General features: G+C 46.7%; 1 protein-coding gene across 1 annotated transcript; it reads right to left on the minus strand.

The window, feature by feature from the left end:
• Nucleotides 1–679: 679 nt before the first annotated feature.
• LOC103376074 (G1/S-specific cyclin-D2-like) lies at nucleotides 680–19,914 on the minus strand. The gene is made up of 5 exons (XM_008306429.1): nucleotides 19,462–19,914; nucleotides 17,830–18,045; nucleotides 15,048–15,207; nucleotides 7,343–7,491; nucleotides 680–960 (listed from the first exon to the last, which is right to left on the minus strand). Exons 1-5 carry the CDS (start codon nucleotides 19,912–19,914, stop codon nucleotides 787–789), a joined length of 1,152 nt encoding a protein of 383 aa, XP_008304651.1. The 3' UTR covers nucleotides 680–786.
• Nucleotides 19,915–20,511: the final 597 nt, after the last annotated feature.

The raw sequence follows: 20,511 nt of genomic DNA on the forward strand, positions 1-20,511 counted from the left end.
GATCTCTACTACTCAGTTACAAAATATGTCCAATGATAATATTAATAATAATAATAATAATAATAATTACTAATACTACTAATAATTATTATCATCCCAGCTCTTCCCTGGAAATGGGACCCCACCGACTTTTTTTTTTTTCGCATCACGCTCTCACGGCTTCCTCTGTCTCGCACCCGGCACACATGTGGACCTTCTGATGGCGGCGGAGGAGCTCCGGCGGGTTCCTCTGTCACACCGGCCACCAATGTAATAGTGATAATACTCATAGAAAACAAAACAGAGAGAAAGAAACTTAAGCCCCGCTGTGATCCCACGTATGCAATTTTCTGAATGGTTTCCACAACTTCTACCATAACAGCCTCGTCATCAAGCTATGGTTGAAATATAACTTAAAAAGATCATACTATACAATCAAAGGCAGAATGCAAAATATGATTGGCTTCCCTTCTGTACATCCAAGGCACCACAGAGCTTCATCTCGTATCAAATTTGTCGCGTTTACACTAGAACATCATAGAAAATCTATTTTGTGTGCAGGTGTTTTTTTTTTTTTTCTTTCTTTCTTTCTTTTTGACTCGAAGAACAGAAAAATCTACAAAAAAACTAGCAAGCATTGTTCTTTTTTCTTTTAAAGGGCTTGTGTTTTTAAACATTTTTTGTTCTTTTGTTCTTTTTTTTCTGCTTTTAATTAAAATTGAGGTTTTTTTCACGATGTTTTTTTTGTTGTTTTTTTGTTGTTGTTGTTGTCGTCGTAAATCCTGTGCAATGACGCCCTCTGCTGGTTCACAAGTTGACATCGCGGACGTCTGTCGGGGTGGAGGACTGGTCCAGCTCGTCCATGCCTTTGCCGCTGGTGCCTCTCTGGGTCTGCTGCTGCTGCTGCTGCTGCTGCCGGCCTTCGCGTAGGCTGCTCACCAACACGCGCTCGATCTGCTCCTGGCACTCTTTGAGAACATCCTGCAATGCAAAGAGGGAAGGACACTATGTTCAATCAGCTAACGGGAGGGTGGCGAGGAGTTCCCAATCAAGATCCCGATCCCCATCTTTTTGCCTTGTTTGACACTTTGAACCATCTAAGAGCATCAACTATCTCATTTTGTGGGCACAGCTTTTTCATTCAAAGGACTTCACGATGCAACATGTAGGCAAATACTTTTAAATTTAAAGATTTTGCATCCACAAATGAGTTAATTGGCAACACAAAACTTTTGGCACAAAGGCCAACGTGTGGATTCTCACAGGTACCTGCTCGGCAAAGCTACAAGGCTAGCTAGCTCGCTTTCGCTGATTCGAAAGTCAGTTTCTCAGAGGGGAAACTGGCTTCTATCATCACGACTAGGAACAGAAAATTGTAGTGGGTGCATTAAGAAACAGGGGCCCTCGCTCGCTCGGCGTGCTAGCAGAGGCGCCCTAAAAGGTTTTAAATGGCCGTCGACTTTTCTAGCGGCTCTGCCAAAAAGGAAGACAGACACGGGCCAGACTCGAGCATTACATCAGCCCACCGGGGTTGTGCGCTGAATACCACCCCGACAGTCACGCACATGCGCACGCCGCCGCCGCCGCCTCCGCCCACCTACCCACCTACCCCACCACCTTTCGCCGTTCCCAAACACACACACAGAAACCCAAACAGAAGTAGCCTTGACAACGGCGGCTGAAAACACAGGTAGTATTAAAGCTATGTTAATTACATCCACCTCCTGTGGGAACACAAAGGTGGTGCTTTTTTAACGAGAGCCAGTCTGTGTGCCTGCCTGCCTGCAGGGGATCCATCTGAGACCGGGCCGCCTCGACTTTCACCATCAAAGGCCACCGAGGCAATCCGAGAATCCACCTGGGAGAAGAGCCCCTCAACAGCACTGAGGCCTCATATCCTTCCTTGATGGAGGGTTGAGAGAGGGGACAGCGCAGTGCAGGAAGGGAGAACAACTCTCTGGGGCAGGAGGGGGTTGTAGAGGGGGGGGGGAGAGGGGTAAGTTAGAGGAATGGGCTGTTAGCAAGAGCGTCAAAGAGAGGTCAAACTGTTCTAAAGGTGAGGAGCAGCGATGATGGTCATTAAAGATCTGCAGAAGTAAGAAGATACCAGTGTGGACACTAGCATCAGAAGGAGAGCGAACACTGCCCTCTGGTGGTGAAACACTGTAAAGCAGCTGCAGCCGACTTGTTGCTCCCCCTCAGCTCTGCACATGCACACACATGCATGACCCCCAACCCCACCCCTGCCTCAGAGCACCAGGCGTCTGTGAGAATCACGACTCGGAGATGGGTGAAACTAAGTGTACCGCTCGCGGAGCAGCGAAACATTCTTCAGAAATTTACAGCTAATTTAAACCTGATGGGCCACAGTTTGAGCCTGTGTTATAGCCTCTGGTGCCGCCGGGCCTTGATGAAACGAGAACTGAGCCCTTCACTCACATCAGCATTGCTCTGAGGGAGCTGCACGGGGCTGACTGACGAAAGGTCACGGTGTCAAAGGTCAAGCAGCATGACACATTACAGGGTGAGACATGTTGTCAGAAGGAAGCTACGCGACTCGAACCCGACTCCCAGGACTGGTGATTTGTCTGAACGCTGTACATATGGGCAACATTATGGGGGATTTCTTTACTAAGTGGAAAAAGCAGCTTAAGAAATCTATGAAATTACACGGCCACAGACGAGCCTTTTTTCAAACGTATATTAAGTAAATCTTCCCCTGACATCTCTTTTATTTTGACTTCTATGGAATCTACCAATAATTAGCTCATGTAAGCTCTTTCCCTTACGATCCATAAAGACGGATTTGATGTTGAGGAGGATGGACTGATCTGGGCTGCGTGCCTTTGGGAGAACATTTTCCTCAACCCCGGGTCTGATGTGGAGGAAACCCGACCAGCGTCTGTCCCTTAATCTTCTCCAGAGGGTGGCCACTAACGTGAGGGCGTGCACACTCGCGCACACACAGAATCTTCCCACCAACATGTGCCCCATTGGTCATAAAAATCTCAATTCCTGTGAGAAAATTAAGTAAAGCGCAGAACATGTAAAGGAACTGCCTGTGTCTTACCGCAAGAATGCACGCCTTCACTTCTTAAAAGACATTCTCCCCCCGTCTCTGCTGCTCTTTAGAGCGGCAGTTCGGATCCCATGCCAAGCCCCATGGGCTTTATTTGAGAACCTTTAATGACTTCAATGTGTGACTACTGGAAACACCAATGCTGTTTTCAGAGAAGCTCGAGGTACTCGGACAATGGAGGGGCCAACAGCACTGAATAAATTGGCCATGGGAGGTGCTGCTATACTGAAGCATCTTATTTTGCAGCCTCAAACCGGAAAACACATGACCACCTCAGATCCTCCCTTGTAGTTATAGTCCTCCATCTGCCCCACCTCAAGCATACATCACACTGCGACAATCTGTCATTCTGACAAATCAAGGCATGCACAGTATCCATGGGCGGCCTTTGTGACACTGGAAGCAGGGGGAAGTCGTGCAGACAGACAAAACCAAAAGGAAGAAATGTGTGAAGCCGTGGAATGTGTTTTAACTGCTGACTGCACCACACAAGACAGTGTGAGCTACTCTGGGAGGACTCGGTGGTCAGACAGCTGAAGCAAACACACAGGCAGACACACACTACGGATCTCAGGCCGTCTTAAAACCAAATATCTGGGGGCTGACACTGGAAATCAGAAGTCACCACATGACTCCAATTTCCACAAGTTACAATAGAAAATGTGACCTTTCTCTTTCTTTGGCCGGCATGCCAAAACACCACAAGCGGTAACGCCACAGGCTGCGTTAATAGTGAGAATCTGTCCTAATAAATGCATCTTTGTTGTCAGCGCTCCAACGCGTTACTGATGATATATACAAGCGATAAAAAGAGGAACCCAGGGAGAAATGGGAAAATGTGTTTCCGGTGTCTCTCAGTGTGTGACCCTTTAAAAAGATGAATGAGATACTGAGAGAAAACGCGTGTCAACACAACTAAATCTAGGAAGCAGTGCTCTTAAACCCTCTCACTTCTCTGACCTCCTTTTCCTGTTTTAATCAATCAAGAATAAACAGAAGCTTTAAACTTTCGTCGACATGCAGCAAACATTCCATCCTTCTTATCAAACCACAACTCAATTGCCTCCCACTTTAAACCCAACATCACATTCACACATATTTCGTGTTTCTCTGACTCATAGCTGCCCCTCTTGGCCACACCAGGTGTATGTGAGGCAACACACATTCTTCCAGTGGCCCAAGATGGTGACTTGGCCCTATCACATTTCCACTGGAAAACCACAGCTTCTGGATACCACGGATGCCAGCAGGGTGCCAGTGGGGGGGTGGCGTTGGCCATGATGCTGTTGGCAGCAGCAGCAGCTGCAGAGGTTGGCGAAACTTGCTTTGCCTTCATATTTTGCCTGGCTCTTTGGCTGACCGGCCACGAGATGCTTGTTCTACCATCTTGCCGAGCCTCTGCGCTGCCGGCCAGACTCCAACACAGTATGTTGTGTGTACACATTCAGCCTCGGGCTCGTACCACCACCCTGATGAGGTGGCATTTTGGGTGTCACTTTGATATATAAAGTGGTTGAGCTTTTCGGAGAAGAATGTAGAGTAAGTGTTAAAATGACACAGTCAGTCATTTCCTCTTTTTTTTTTTTTTCGTGCACAGGAAAGCCTAAAAACTCAACCAGTGACAAAGAGTGTACATAGCAGCCTCTTATGCACATTGGGCATTTGCCACCAGACTGTGGTTTCTAGATCGTATCACAAGTGGAGCACGCGTCTGATGTAAGTTCTTAATAAACGCTCTAAATCAACAGATAGCGTGTATTAAGTTTGGGTTGGCTCTCCATTAATTTATACTAAAGCCTTTCATATATGTTGAATTAGGAAGGATGCCCTCTGCTTTGCCTCCTGTGTTTACAGCGAGCCATGGCTTGTCTGAATCCAGGAATGTAAGGAGTTGATCATAGAGACACAGAGCGACTTAATTCCCTCTCGTCTAAGACCTTGCAGCCTAAACACACTGAGGCCCTGTGCTGCTGAGGCCAGCTATTTGTTTTTCCTCAGCTGCTGAGCGAGACTTCACACAGCTCGCACCAGAGGGAGCCATGCTTTCCAGCAGCGATGCATTATGGACCATAGGAGGAGACGAGAGAGGGCTGATTGTCGCGAGGGAGGCATGACACCCCCTCAGTGTCCTTTTCACACTTCAACAGCTTTCTTCCACCTCCTCCTCCTCCTCCTCCTCCTCCTACTTTGCCTCCTTTTGGGACAGAATTTAACATACCAGGACTGACGCTCGGGATCAGCGTCGTGCCCGCTGATTTGCTCCCTGCGCACTGTGCACACATTAACTCAAATGTTTATATTAAGTCTGCTATTACTAACCAAAAGCCTTTTTCATCATGTTTGGTATTAGGGGCGCTGCTGCCAAGGCCGCGGCTTCAGACCTGGAGCTGCTCCCTGAGCTCTGCTCTGCGGCCGCCCGCCGCTCCTCAACAGTTTGGATGGGTAGAAATTCAGAGGACTAATTTCCCCGCAGAGACTCATAAAGAATAACTTCATAACCTGACTGATCATCTCACAGTCTCCGTCTCCTTGCCTTCTACAGTTCTGCCCACCTACTCACCCTGAGCAGTGAGCTTATAGCGAGCTGGAGCCCTCTCCCATCTGCGTGATGAAAGCCAGGCATCTCAGAGTCAGTAGGGGCCCTGCCTGTGTTTGGACTCGACTCACCCACCGCTGCAACATTCACTGTACCCAGACAGCCACACAACAGCCTGCCTGCCTTCCTGTCAGCGACAGAGCATGCAGTATACGCTCTCAACCTGGCTCGATTTAGAGGATTCTTTATATGAAGGGGCCTCGAACAGCCGGACTGGACTGATGGGGAGGAAAAGAAAACTGCCACATGCTACCTTAAAGTCCAGTGGAGGCTGCGTTAAAACCAATGCAGCTTGCTGTAGCCTTTTGACTCTTTCATTTAACCGTAAAAAAAGAAAAGAAAAGCCAGAAAATATATAAACAAAAAATCATCAGGTCTTCAACTTTCCAACAGTCCTTGAGCTACTCATCCATGATGTGCCGTTCCACTGGAAAATTCACCCAAATCTAAGCTTCAAAGCCATTTGCTCTAACAAGATTTTGCAAAAAAAAAAAAAAGTTAAAAAATCTGCACTCTTTTCCAACCAGGAAGCCATCAGTGACTCAGCTGCACAGTCAACGTGACAAAGTTTAGGGACTTTTCGGCTGAACTGGACTGAACTGCAGGATGTGTTTACGCAGAGCAGACAGGAGACGAGTACGGAAACATGCTAAAACTGTAAGTAGAAAACTATGTGTAGTATGTACAGTCACCTTTTTCTTTTTTAAACCAGTATTAGTAAGAGCTGTGGGCACATGGAAGAATGCATGTTGATTCCTTTTTTTTTTTTAAATGAACAAACAAGTCAACTTTGGTTTTCTCTCTCTCTCTTTTTTTTTTTTTTTTTTAAATGGCAGTATAACTTTGCTATACTACAGAGATTACATTTCTAGTTCTCTCTACTCCTCGCCATGGTCATGCTGTTTCCATACAGAACTTTATATGGCAGTGAAAAATGAGCCCACCATGAGTGAGAATGTGACAGGCGCCAAAAAAACTGCTCGGGGTTCAGAGGGTTAACGAGGACATTTTTTTGTCTTCGCTTGATGCTCATTTTTTAAATTTTTGTCATGATGACAAATATTGGCAGCACATCTCTCCAAAAAATGAGATTGTGGGAAGCTGAATCCAAGCGATGCCAGATCTGAGCGTGACATTTCAACATGTCGACTTTCGCCTGTTGCAAACACACAGACTCAACAAACACGAGGCGTTTCTTAACCTTTGACAGAAAGCAGCAATATTTCCTCTCAGAAGCAGCGAGTACGGCTGAAATAAGTAAACCTGCTCATGAACAGTGACTGATGGTAAAACTGTGTGTTTCATTAGTAGCACGATGACTTGGTTGTGGCATTTCACTGAAATTGTGAACCGCCTGATAAGATGAAAAGGTTCCAGCGTGAGAACACGTCGATTCAGCTTTGAATCACAGAGTTACTGTAACTTAGATAAATACCAGTGAACAGCTAACTGATGTCTGCAGAGGGACTGACGTCTACTCAGACTTTTTCAAATATTACTCATAAACAGCCCCTTAAACTTTCCACACGCAACTCTCAAACTCTTAGCTAAACTCTGAAAACCACACTGGAATTTAATTTTGTAAATTATATTATTACTTATAGCTTCAGGGTAAAAAAAAAAAAAAAACCTCAAACGAGCTAAAACAAGTGTTTTCGATGGGATCAAAGCGTGTTAAACAAACTCACCACTTCTGTGTTTGTGATTTTGGCCAGCAGGTCTGTCAGATTGTCACCCCACTGCGACTGGTCGGCTGAGTCCAGCTGTAGGCCACAGATCGCTGCCCCCACACTTCCTGTGGCAATCATGGAGGGAGGGTACATGGCGAATCTGAAATCTGTTGAAGGAAGAAGTAATACTGGTTGAGTTACATGTGTTTTCTGGGCTTTCTTTAAAAAAACAAAACAGATTCAAGTATTTATTGTTGTGTTAAGTGAGGAGGCACATTCCTCGGTCCAGCGGGTAAATGGTTAACCACTGCACAGATTTACCACCCGAGTCTTTATTCACCTGGTACAGTTTGTAAATTGCACTTTTGAATTCATACGCCCCACAAAAAGGGTACGGACACATCCCTCCCAGAGACAATATGATTTGGTAATCTAGCAGTCAGCTAATAAATACTCCTTCTATTGCACTGGATCTGAACGCGGTGCTCACTAATGACCAGGGGCCTGGATAATGAGGGTTCACTTGGCTTGTAAAGGAGCTGAAAAGCAACCACCCTCACCCGCTCCCCAATCCAGTCCCCCTTTCCCCAGCCCGGCCCCTTTTCTTCCATCTCCTGAGTAAATCGTGTGCTCGCTGAAAAAAGCCCCATAGCGCTTGGAAAAGGAGGAATAAAGAGGCTCAGTGCCTTTGCCAATGCGCACTGCTGTAGGTCCTTTTTCCACGTGTGGTCACAGACGTGCGTCTCAAAGACCAATAACCTTGTTAGCTCCCCTCACTGTCATTCATAATGCAAATGAGACAGCTTGTGAACGGGCCAGAAGCCCGAAAAGGCAAGGCAACTGGCATACAGTGAGGGAGGGAGACAGACAGACAGGGAGAGAGAGTTTTTCTTCACAAACAGACACACACACACATGCACGCACACGCACGTGCACACAAACACACACGCACACACACACAAGCGCACACGCACACACACACACACACACACGCACCACTTTTCTCTATTCTCTCTTTATGTCTTGCTCAACTTCTACCTTTCTTTTTGGACAACACATGGCCTGCTTAGATGGGCCAGTGAATGGCACACATGCCCCAGTCTTTGTTGCTACAACAGGCAGCGGTTTGCATTGGCGGCCCTCCTATCTTTTAGCATATTAATAGAGTGGCGGGCCTGCGAGAGGGAAGGCAGAAGAGTGTGACTCCATTGTCCAGAGTCATCACCTCATTTCACCCAATTGAGAGACACAGCATCCATCCCCTCTCTGCTGATACCAATTCAGCGAGACAGGCCGGACAAAGCCTGTGGCTGGACATGGGGACAGGGGGTCGGCGGGGAGGGGGAGGAAGATGAAGAGGGAGGCATGGACGGTGTGGCGACAAGGCGACAGCGAGAAAAGAAGGGAAGGTGGTGGGCGTGGTGAGAGAGGAGAGGGGGGTAGACAACTCTGCTGCACATCACTCTCAAGTCTGTGTCCAGACCCTTGTGAGGTTTTGGAAGAAGAAAAGAGTCGCCCTCCAGTGACCCTCACCTCCTGCCTCCCATCCAACCCACCCCCTCTTCCCTCTGTTCCTGGGCCACCTATGGGCTGGAGGAGTGGGCAGCGGGGGCATAGAAACAGCCTGCACATTAACATATTGCCATATTCAATTGCAAAGCAAACTGCGTGCGATGGCTCTGAAGGAGATTTTTCTTCCTTCTCTCTCTCTCTCTCTCTCTTTTTTTTTTTTTATCTGGAATCAAAGAGGTAGGTCCTTTGATAGCTGCAAAGGCAGCCCCTCACTGCCTTTTTAACATGCACAGCCAGGCGCTTTCTCATCTTGTGGGCTCAGTGTTGACAAATGAACTTATTATACACCCCTGTGTTAGCTGCTGGGCCTCTGCCAAGGGGCGATTTATTAAAGGATACCTCGAGCCAAGAGGAAAGAGCGCACAAAGCCCCTCAGCATTACATCACTGCTGTAAGAGCACAACTTTCTATTGAGGGGTAAGAGGACAAAGGCATACACGGATTTACTGTAAGTGTGCAGTGAGCACATACTGACAGGCAAGGCGACGGACACCTCAGAGACACAGGCGAGGAACAATGCCCCGATCCCCGCAAGCCTTAAGACGCAGACGAAGACCGACACACACCGACACGCACACACACGGCACAGATGTAGGTTTGTGGGAGAGCTGAGTGGCGGGCAGTGGGCAGCAATCTGATTTTTCGCACTCAAGACAAGACAGGTCTGTAGCAGAACAAGGACGTGCGCGTGCAGCCGATGCAGGCTGACACTCCGGCCTGGTGGCTGCTGCATGTGGGGGGAAGAATGGCTGTATTTTAGGAGGCCCTCATTGATATTCATGTTGAGGATAAACAGTGTATGTAGCTGAGTGGGGACGCCTGCGATGGAAAGCTCCCTGTGAGCAGCGGCTGGCTGGCCTGGCCTGCACGCCTCTCACCCCCTTCAATGGCCCTTTCTCCTCCCCGTGCCCCCTCGTCTCCATTCCTCCATGTTCCTACCCCATGAAACTTCATCCTCAGGCCTCTGGTCACACAGTCTGCTGCCCTACATGGCCCAGCTCCTTCTGGGTGGCTGCGATGCACAGTATGCACATTAAAATTGTAAATTAATTAAAGTTGGAAAGTTGAACAACAGCCAAACGAAGAAAGAAAAAAAAAAAAAACCCTCTCCTGCTCTCTCGTCCAGAGCTACAAATCAGGGTCTTGTATTCTATACGTGTAGCGTTTATTGACCTTGTTTATTAAAGGAGTCGCGTTACGTGGAGCCGGAGCCTGTTGACTGATTAAGGTTAAAAACAAACATCATTTGGGGATTGGCCTGACAGAACGTTTCACCGCTAATGCAACACAGACTGGTAGTCCAAACAAGTTGTGTGAGGAACTACTCAGACGGTCCACCTCAGCGAAGCTCCTCAACTCACACAAACAACAACAACAACAACAACAACAACAACAACAACAACAACAACAGCAGCGTCCCCACTGGCTTTGAGAAGCTCCAACAAGGGGGAGAAATAACCGAAACAATAACTGGATGACGCCGGCTGTCGTCTAATCGTTGCTCTGCGCCGTCACTCTGGAGAGGAGCTCGGTCTGAGTCACGCGCTCAAACTGTGATTTCAACCCATTTGCCAGAAAACAGAATTCCTTCTTAATCGTAGCATCCTGTGACAGCTCTTCTTTCACCATCATCTCCGCCGTCACAGCTGCAGCCTCGAGGCGCTGGTAACGTCAGCGCCGAGGAGCATGTTGAGCAGATTTTCGGATGAGATCAAGGGCAGAGGGGAGGCACAAGAGGTGACTCGCCTTTACGCTGGAAGAGCACAAATCGTCGGCCTGGTTGAAGTATTCGAATCTGGAATGCATTCATGGAAGCAGCTGTTTGAAGAAACCTATGTCTGTCTATATGGAGGAATAAACAGACAGAAAGGCTTCTAGAGGGGAGAGTTACAGCGTTCTGTCCAGTTCAGACCATAAAGATGACAGATATTCTATCGGAGTTCCTTTTTTTAAGGTCCAAACTACGCTCCAGCAGCTATCTACCCTGAGGTGTGTCTTGGTAGAAGTTTAAAACTGGAATTTTAGAAACTGTACTACTTGATGATTTTTACAACACCCCAGTGTGTCGGTCCGATTACGAGTGTTTTCCTCTATCATCTTAACATCTGAATGAATGAAGATCAGGAGAATTTAAACCCCATAAACCAGAATGAACGGGACAATGTGGTGTCGTGACAAAAACGTCCAGGTCAAAGTAACTCACACTAACATTTACTTTACTTCGGATCACAAATATTAGTCTTTGTGGTTGACACGACCTCCAAGGTAAACATGTAAGCATAAAAAGATCTGGATTTCTAAACCCTTTCGGTGGGATAATTGTAGCATCCAAAGCAAAAAAAAAAGCAAAAAAAAAAAAAGCTCCTTCTTCGTATTTCTGCTGTGACTCAGCTTGGCCACAGTATTTATAGTGTGGTGCTGATTACACCAGCGAGGTGAAGGGGGGGCAGCTCAGGACATGCCACTCCATGATTCACCCCTCTGTGTCATATATTTGGGCACCCGCCGTCAGGAAGCTTTTTCCTCCTGCTCCATGTGTTGACAATGCAGCCGGACCGGATGCGATTCCTCACATCAGTGGAGCGCGCCGGAGAAATGATAATTTGTCGGAGGAGGCGGCTAATTTGTCAGGGGTTCTGACTCATCAAACATGAAGGGGGTTTTATGTAAACAAACACCAGTAAAGACCTTTTTTTATTGACCACATCTGAGATGAATCACCCATCTCTAGAATGCTGCACCGAGCCTGGAGGGGATTCTCCGATGCAGCAGCCACTTGGAGAGGAAGCTACAAGGAGCATTCCTGCCTCCGGACCACAGAGACTTAACAGCCAAAACAAGAGAGGATTTATGAATCACATTACGATATTTCGAGTGGTTACTGCTGCAAAAAAAAAAAAAGGGGGGCATGTGATCCTCCGCAATTTGAGGCACACTGCTCGGAGACCTGTGTGGGACAGCTCTGTGAGAATTTAAAATATTTCAAAATAAAAATGAAATACAGCAGATGGACTGCATGTGAGAATCCCATCCAACCTTCTATTGGGTTAGCAGCTGTATTACAAACTAAACAGTGGACTACACTCTATAATTTACGCTAAATCCAACCACAACTGTGTGTAAAATATAAAAATGCAGGGTTTATACGCTCCGCACACTTCATTTGTAAATACTTTGTGTAAATCTAAAGCTCAGCTACGCAAACATGGCGCATAAAAGACATCGTGGCGAATTTGTAAGACGAGGGAGAAAGTGAGAAAGGCTCCGTCGTGTTTGTTAGCCGGTGAATCATTAGTTGGTCTCAGAGAAACTAACCAGTTAATCATCAAGTTACTTCTCACACAGTTCAAAGACACTTCCACATACCAGAAAGTAGTGATCAAATACGAGTCGCAGATAAAGGAGCCAGTTACATAAATCACTGCTTATTTAGGTCCAGAACTTGTAGCGAAGTCTTCATTGTGTCCCCCCACAGACAATCGACTCTCTTCTTGGACGGCACTGCTGGCCCCAATCCAGAATTTTCTTTTGATCAACTTCTATGACCATTGTCACCATTCCATGCATACCATTACAGAGAGGAGGCTATTGGATCCCGTATTTAAAAAAAAAAAAAAAAAAAAAAAAAAAATACACCATAATCCCTGCCAATATGGCAAGAAGACGGAGCTCAATAACCGCAGCAGACAGGTTGGGGTGCATCTGTCTGCCCCATGCACCCCGTCCATTCTCCCACTTTACCTCAATTGAATAAGAATAGAAGAGGAAGCTCGGAGTGCTTGGTGTCTGTGTGTAGGAATGGAGGTTCATAATCTCCCTTAATGAGCTTGTTTCTGGGCTATTATCCGGCGGCCTGCCTGAGGGAAACGCTGGTGTTTCCTATCAAGTGGCCCTGCAGCGCTGACCCTCACATGGCTCTGCATATGAAATGTAAGGGCCAAGCCTTTTGTCTCCTTTCTCCCAGCCTCTAGCTGAGCCCCCGAGCCATTTGCATAGTCCTGAATGGACCAGCCAATGTTATTAATTAATACAGAGCCAGCCTGCGCCACCTGACAAAATCCCACCGAGTGGCCCGAACGGAACTGTTTCATCAAAAGAGAGGAGCCATTAGGAATGAGAGGCCTTATTCTCCACTTCTCCTCTTCTCTCTCTTGTTCCCCTGAAAACAGAGAGCCACGGTTTTATGCGTGCTTTCTTTTGCGGTATATGGGGACGGCCGTGGTGGGAGTAGTGGTGGGTGGTGGGCTGAATGAGACTGTACGGAATAGGAAGGCCACAGGTGACCCGTTGTCGACTGTCTTGCAAATGTAAATCCTCCTGAGAGATCTCCTCCTTCTGCCGCGTCTTTACCTTCTCAACTCTGCTCGGAGGATGTCTCAATGAGGATTCTCACCAGATAACCCCAAAGATTTACGGCTGGGAACGTTCCGCAAGTGGGGTTTCGAATTCCCAGAGATCTTCAGATGCACCAAATTGTTGACTCACTCTCTTCTTTCTCCGTTTTTTGCCCTCACTTTCTGTTTGCCTGGATACAAGTCCGCGGAGAGCGTACGCAGATAAATGGCCTGTTGCTGATCCAGAGCGATCTCCAGAACGTCTCCTAAAACACAATGTCAGGAGGACGACTCCGGGAGACTCGTAAATTTATTTCCACCGCCTCATTGAAGCAATTAAGGACAAAGTGCATGCTGAGTCTTTCACAACGCTGCTTTGGGAATAGGTCCGATCACTGACACGCTGTCATTCCACCACACATTAATCCGCTGGCACAAAATAAGGGGCGAGAGACGTGAGGGCTGAGACTTGGAGAGGAACAGAGCGAGATATAACATGATAAAACGGAGCACTTCTCCTTCAAAGCTCTGCAGACGTGAAGTTTCGTTGCAAATACTTCTAACCGAATCCATTGCACAATCAGCGCAGGAGATCGCTTCATGTTGTAAATACCTGCCGCTTCCCTCGTATCTATTCATCTAACCAAACACACCCCTCTGAATGATGTCAGCACAAGGAGCCGTTTCCCATGGGGGGTGCAGTTAGCATAGCTAGCATTCCTGTTTGCCGCCTGAAGAAAACGAAGCTGCTGCTGTTGCTGCTGGCGGCGGGGGTCACCCAGAAAGGAGAGAAAGAAATTTATGTATTTTTCCTCATTAAAAGCTACGATAAATCCTTCAGGTGTACATTTTTTCGCTGCCTCTGAGCTGGAGGTGACGCAAACAGCAGAAATCTGCCCTATGGAGAATCTCAACATGAGAAAGCTATCATGTCCTCCAGCTGTAGGGCGGGGGAGGCGTGAGAAGTTCGGGGTGAGAGAAAGAGGGAAGGAAGGCGGCAGGGGAAAGAGATATGAAAACATGACATGCCTTGGAATTGGCAGTACAAAAACAATACACTCCTCTGGCTTTCCCTGACTCCCTCCTGCATCTTCTCCACCTCGCCGTCGCTTCATATCATGTTAAAGGGCTCCCTGTCCCTCCTCCTCCCGTGGCTCGTTTGATCTTAAGGGAACAATTCACTTCAAGAGCAGAAAGACAATGGCCTGCCTCCGCCCCATCCATCGCTCCATGTGCAACAACTCGACCGAGGCTTTGAAGTGTTACTGGATGCTCTGGAAGCCACCGATACGCCTCGAAAACATGACCGCATACCGGCCCAGGGAGAAGACAGATGATGGACGTCGGACCTTAAGAGTGCAACGCCGAAATGTCTTCCGCGACACGTGCGTTCCTCTCAGGGAGGAATACTTTCCCATCCGAGGTAATGGATCTCGCTAAAGTCGCGGCTAGCCATGACTGGCCCACAGCACACCTCTGAGCAGAGCTGTTGCCGCATGTTGCTGAGAGACGAGGGCTTTGATACAGGCGCTGAAAGAAGAATGTGCAGATGAAGATATTTTGCAACATGAGAAAGCATGTTGATGCAAGCCATTATCGCTTGGTTTGACTTGGCAGCTTATCCATAACCAGTGTCACTTGCAACACCGAAAATAAAAAAGAAGAAGGATAAAAAAAATAAAGATGTCAAGATGACATCTGCATGGTCATCTTTTGGAGCAGTTTTTTTTTTTCTTCCCAAGTTTAGGATCCCAGTTATTTTTGGGACAAACATCTGGTAGTAATGTGGATCTGCTGGAGCTCTCAGTGTGTCCTACCTGTGGCACAGAGGGCGATGAAGGTCTGGACATGTTTCCGTATAAGTGCCAGCTTATCCTCGGGCAGCGGCAGCCTCCTCACGATGTGCTCGATGAAGTCGTTCGGCGTTACTGCTGCCAAGTTCCACTTCAACTTCCCCAACACCACCAGTTCCCATTCCTGGAGAGAAGGAGCGAGAAAGCAAGAGAGTAGAAGGCAAGGAAGATGATCAGTGACACAAACGAACAGCCGCACTTTTAGATCTACTTTTAGAGCTACATGGCTAAACTGCAGTCGTTCGGCCTGTGTGCGTGAATGAGGCCCTCTGGTCCTACGCGGCGATGAGCGTATGGAGGTTATGCATTATTGTTATTACGTTAGTCTGTGCTCGGCCGGGCCTGGGACAGAGAAACACCAGCAGCAGCGCCACCAACCCAGGTGACCTCACAACACTGTCTCCCTCCCCGTCTGTCTGTCTGGCATCTGGGGACTTTCCTAAAGAGGCCCACCAGAGGTTCTACTGTGTGAGCGTGGAGTGAAAATGGATAGGAAGCCTGCGTCTGCAGAGCAGCAATAAAACAGCATTTCACCTCCCAATCTACGCAGAAATCAGATGTTTGCATACTGTAGCATTTAAAATTCAGCTTTATGTAAACAAAACCACGTGTCAGATGTAGTTTATGACATGTTTTGGGCACAAACTCAGCTCAGCGCACCTTTCTTTCTCTCTAACATCAGATTCACCAGGATTGTCGGCTCTCGACTTCACAAGTCATTTCACGTGGACGTCTCCGCGAAATGCGATGACACACACGAGTGTGCGTGCGTTGCGGGGTGGGGTGGGGGTGTTAGGTGTGGCGTCCTCTTCTCTGAGAGTGTATTGTTACTTTCACTTCCTAGAGGAGGAGGTGATTAACGGAAGAGTTGGTGACTAATTTGGGAAAAAATTTCGTGGTTTGGTTCCGCACTGCGAGCCTTGTGACCGGGACCACGGATGCTCTTCATTTTCCCTTTCAGAGACAGACAGACTGACAGACGGAGAGAGAGGGAGACAGACCACGTGGACTCGGTCACGAGACAATTCAACATGGCCGCCCCTGACCCTGCTTCCAGCCGGCCAATCGTCTAATCAAAGTGACCTTTTCAGCTGATCTCCTCGCAATAAGCAGCGGAGATTATGCTTTTTGAAAACAGGGGTTTTTATAAAAGTTACTCACAAAAATAGATCTTGTGAAGGTGAAAGGTGTCTTCTAGGTGAGCGTTCAACATATGCAAATCACAACACCCAGCTTCTCTCCTCCATCAATTCCAGCAGGCGATAGTCAAGTAAGAACTGTGACAAAAGCTTGCAACACAGGCTCTGTGTGCTGACAGAGTGGCAAGCAGGCAAGCACCCACTTCCTTCTGCTACTGCCTTCCCCTCTGGTCACACCTTCATTGTAACATTGCGGTTCTCTTTACAAGAAATTGTTACCAAAGATGAGGACAAGAAAAAAAAAAAAAAGAAAAAAGAAAAAACGATCACATGCCCCGAGCAGCTGATCTCTGTTTCCTGTATCTGCATGTCAGCCAAAATACTGCCTTATACAGAAACACAGAGGAGGCCTCAGCAAAAAAAACAGTTCAAGGCTTCAGTGTGAACATAAAGGTAGGATGGACTCAGACTTTTTGTGAAGTGCAGCCCGGCACGCTGAAGCCTGAAGCCACTGCAGCACTTTTTTACTTTTTAAACTCTCTTTAAAATGAGCCGGCATGTGGAGAAATCAAACACAATATTGTCAAGCAACAAATGCCTTCCAGAAAAAATGATCAGGAACCAATAAGAGCAACAGCAGCTCATCAGGAACTGGAATACGCTGCAGCAATCAGCTCGGTGGGTAGAGCCGCCAGTCAGGCAGCGAGGCAGGCCTGTAACCATCAGCCACGTCGGAATCATAATATGTGGCCTCTTTCACAACATGGGTGGGATTGGCTGTTGTTTACTGAGGAATGTTTATGTTACCACAGCGCAGTGGGGAAATACTTATCTGATGTGAAGCTCAGTTAATTAATTGGTTTGCCTTGGTGAAGGCAGCTGGTATTACGAGGCCAAAGAAGTCTTATCAAATAAAATAGGACACTTTGTTTTTTTTTTTTTTGGAGCATCATCTCTTATATGTATAATTCAAAGTGCACGCATGCTCCGGCCAAAGTGTGCAAGAAAACCAGGAACAGCGAAGCATGACATAATATCAGAAATGTGTGCATCCACGGTTATTTTTGGACGAACGCTGAACTGTAAAAGGCAAACTTGAATTTCTCTGCGTCTCTCCCCTCTCTCTAGCTGACAGGAACAGAGTCAGAACTTTGGCTGGGGTTCAAGCTGACCTCGTTGCTCTGTGCGAGAATATCTGCCACTAGATGGCGATGGAGACCACTGCACAGGCTCACAGGGATACTGTACAGCCTTGAGGGGTCTTGTACAGTAAAGAGAGCCCTTGTGGAACAATCCACTGTGGGGCTTTCACTTTTCATGCACCTTTGATGACGGCGCAGCGCAAATCGGAGACTGGACACCATGAGATCAGCCAAGGTGTTGATATTTTGAGCTGAGTGGCTGAGATGAGCATATTTTAGGTGAATCAACACCTCAGAGGAACTGAAATAAACCTCTTTGGTTTCCAAACATGCTCCAAAGCACATATGATGCAGAATACAAATAACGATACGTCTAAGCAGCTGGTGATGGTGATGGTGATGATGACAGCATGAATTCTCACAGTTGTGAATTATGTGAAATGCGTGGAACCAACTGTTGCTTACCAGCAGCTCTTGTGGTCTGATGGAGTTATCTGTGTAGATGCAAAGCTTCTCTGCGGTTAATGGACGAGTCTCTTTCAATTTGGATGCAAGAAACATGCACACTGCTCCCAGCAGCTGCAGGTTACACTTTTTGGTGGGTACCACTGCTAAAAATCTGTCTAAGTAGTTCATGGCCAAAGGAAAAACTTCTTCCTCGCACTTCTGCTCCTCACAAACCTGAATAAAGAGAGAGAGCAGACAAAGCAGCAATGTTGAGCATTTGGAATCAGTAACCAGCCCCTGCAGTCACCTGACTTATTTTTCCAGCACTTGAAATGTATATAAAACTTTTATGAGATAACGAAACAAAAGACTAATCACATAAAGAGCACATATAAATTCAATGACACTCATAGTTGGGGCCCGGCCAAGAATCTGCGCCCTGCCCAAGTCGGTTGCGACATCAAACATTAATTCCAAATTATTTTTAACAAAAGAATGAAATGCGTCTCAGACACATACTGTCAATAGAGTCGCATTCCTGCAGTTCATTCACTAAGAAATGAATTCAAGTCACAATCAGCCGAGCCAAAAAACACCCCGACAGCGCAGCACACGGAAACACACTTTTTTTCATTCGTCATATTTTCATAAAATAATTAAAAATACAAATAAATTATGCAGAGCGATTTTCTTCGCACCATAATGTTCATTAGGGTCTTCCACATCATACCCGACAATTCCTATCCAAATCCATGCGGGGTAAATAGGAATAAAATGTCAAAATTAAAGGCAAGTAGCGAGCGGCTGGTGTGGCGTGCGTCACCGCCGAGCCGATATATTTATTTCAAAAATTAATTAAAAATCCCCAGCGGCTCGGATTCTCACAATAATTACATGAAAATAAAGGGGAAAGCTTCGGGATTGTTTACAGACAGATGTTGATCAGAAATATCGGAGCGAGTGTCCGAAATTGAACATAATTCCAGAGCGAGACGGAGCGACGGGGGGAAGCCCGAAAGCACTGATAAGGCCCTCGCCCCTTCCGACATTTAAAATAGATACCAAAAATGTTTGCAGCGCTTTTTGTGATCACTTCTATATTCGGTGGACACCCAAGACCCTCCTCTGTCATTGCCGATGGCTTTTAACCGCTGTTATTGCGTTTATGACACTGTAAATCCTCTTAAAAGCGCAAGCGCTCCTGTAAAAAAACCAACATGGCGATACGAGCAGCGCAAGGCAGCATTGCATCGGAGAGTGCATACGTGTGCATGGAAATATTCAGGCTATCTAAAATAGGCCCTAATAACATTAAAGAATCAACAGGCAGCTTGGAGAGACACCATGTGAGGCGTATGAGAGAAATTCTCCGGTGTCACACAGTATCGCAGTTTCACAAAGTCTTCACGACCCGGACTTTAAAAAAAAAAAAAAAAAAAAAAACGGCGAGAAAAATCGCAGAAAAACGACACATTTGCTTAATGTGAGGAATAAGCAGCACGAAATAAGAGCCGAGCGTCGCATCTGCCGTTTAAAAATGTGCAAACACAGCTGCGTAAAAGCAGGAATGAAACAAAATCAAGAGGGTTTAAAAAAAAAGTCGAGCACGGAAATAATAAGACTTGTCAGCACTCGGTGTTTTCGGTGTACCTCCAACATCCAAGTCGCGACCATCCTCCTCATAAACGGCTGGATATCTTTCTGGACGCCTTTGAAATAGGAATATTGGGGTAGAAACCTCTCCTCTATAGTCAACAAGCTCTGCAGGACTCTGTCATCGCACAGGAGGTTCGGATCGGGACGAGCTCGTATGATGGTGTCCATTTCGAGGCAGAGCAGCTCCATGGTGCTGGTGCTTTCGCTTAAGTCAAAAAGTAGGATTTTCTCTCTCTCGGAAGCGTAAAAGCGGCGTTGCAGAGCGAAAAATTTGCAAAAAGATGGCAGGGAAAGTCTTTTAGAGGCATAAAAAAGTGAGACTGCAGGGGCTCCGTAAAGAGTAGTCCTGCCTCTCCTTGTTGAGAACTTTTTTCCTCTCTCCACACAGTGCGCCTCTACTTTCATCCGCTTGGCCAGATCAGGCGCATTTTCAAGCCTGCCCTGCATGCGCTACTGACGCAATTCACTTCATTACCTCTGTATAGACCAGACGCAACATGCTGCACTCCTCTCCCTCTTTTCTGCTGTCCTGGTGTGCAAGACAACTTTCAGTAAACTTGTCTTAATTCGACATTTGAAAGGCTTTTTGCAGAATGTAGTTCACAATAAATCCATCTGAACTCCACTGTGACCACATTTTACGCATTAAATGACTGTTTTAGCCTGAAATACGCACTGTATGTAGGATTATTTGACTACATTGAGGTGTACACGGTATTTATGGTTTAATTCCTTCGTGTTGCTGCCTCACTGACACCATGTTGTCGTTTAACATGAGCAAAACGAATCAAACAGCATTTTATTCACTCCAGCGTGATTTTTACGCACACTCTCAGCACTACAAAGCCTCCAACAAGCCACCTAAAGTGCACCACTTCTGAAAACAACCAGCATATTGGTTCAGATGAGAGAGAAAAACGCGACTAATTTGTATTGATTTCTCGTTAAAGCAGCTTTCTGATGGACTCAGTGAACCTCAGTGTGCAGAACATGATGCATGTGGGCACGCAGCCACCAAACACTGCATGTTAACTTACAGAGGCG

Source organism: Stegastes partitus, unplaced genomic scaffold, assembly GCF_000690725.1.
Source record: "Stegastes partitus isolate 25-593 unplaced genomic scaffold, Stegastes_partitus-1.0.2 Scaffold3656, whole genome shotgun sequence".
Taxonomy (NCBI): domain Eukaryota; kingdom Metazoa; phylum Chordata; class Actinopteri; family Pomacentridae; genus Stegastes; species Stegastes partitus.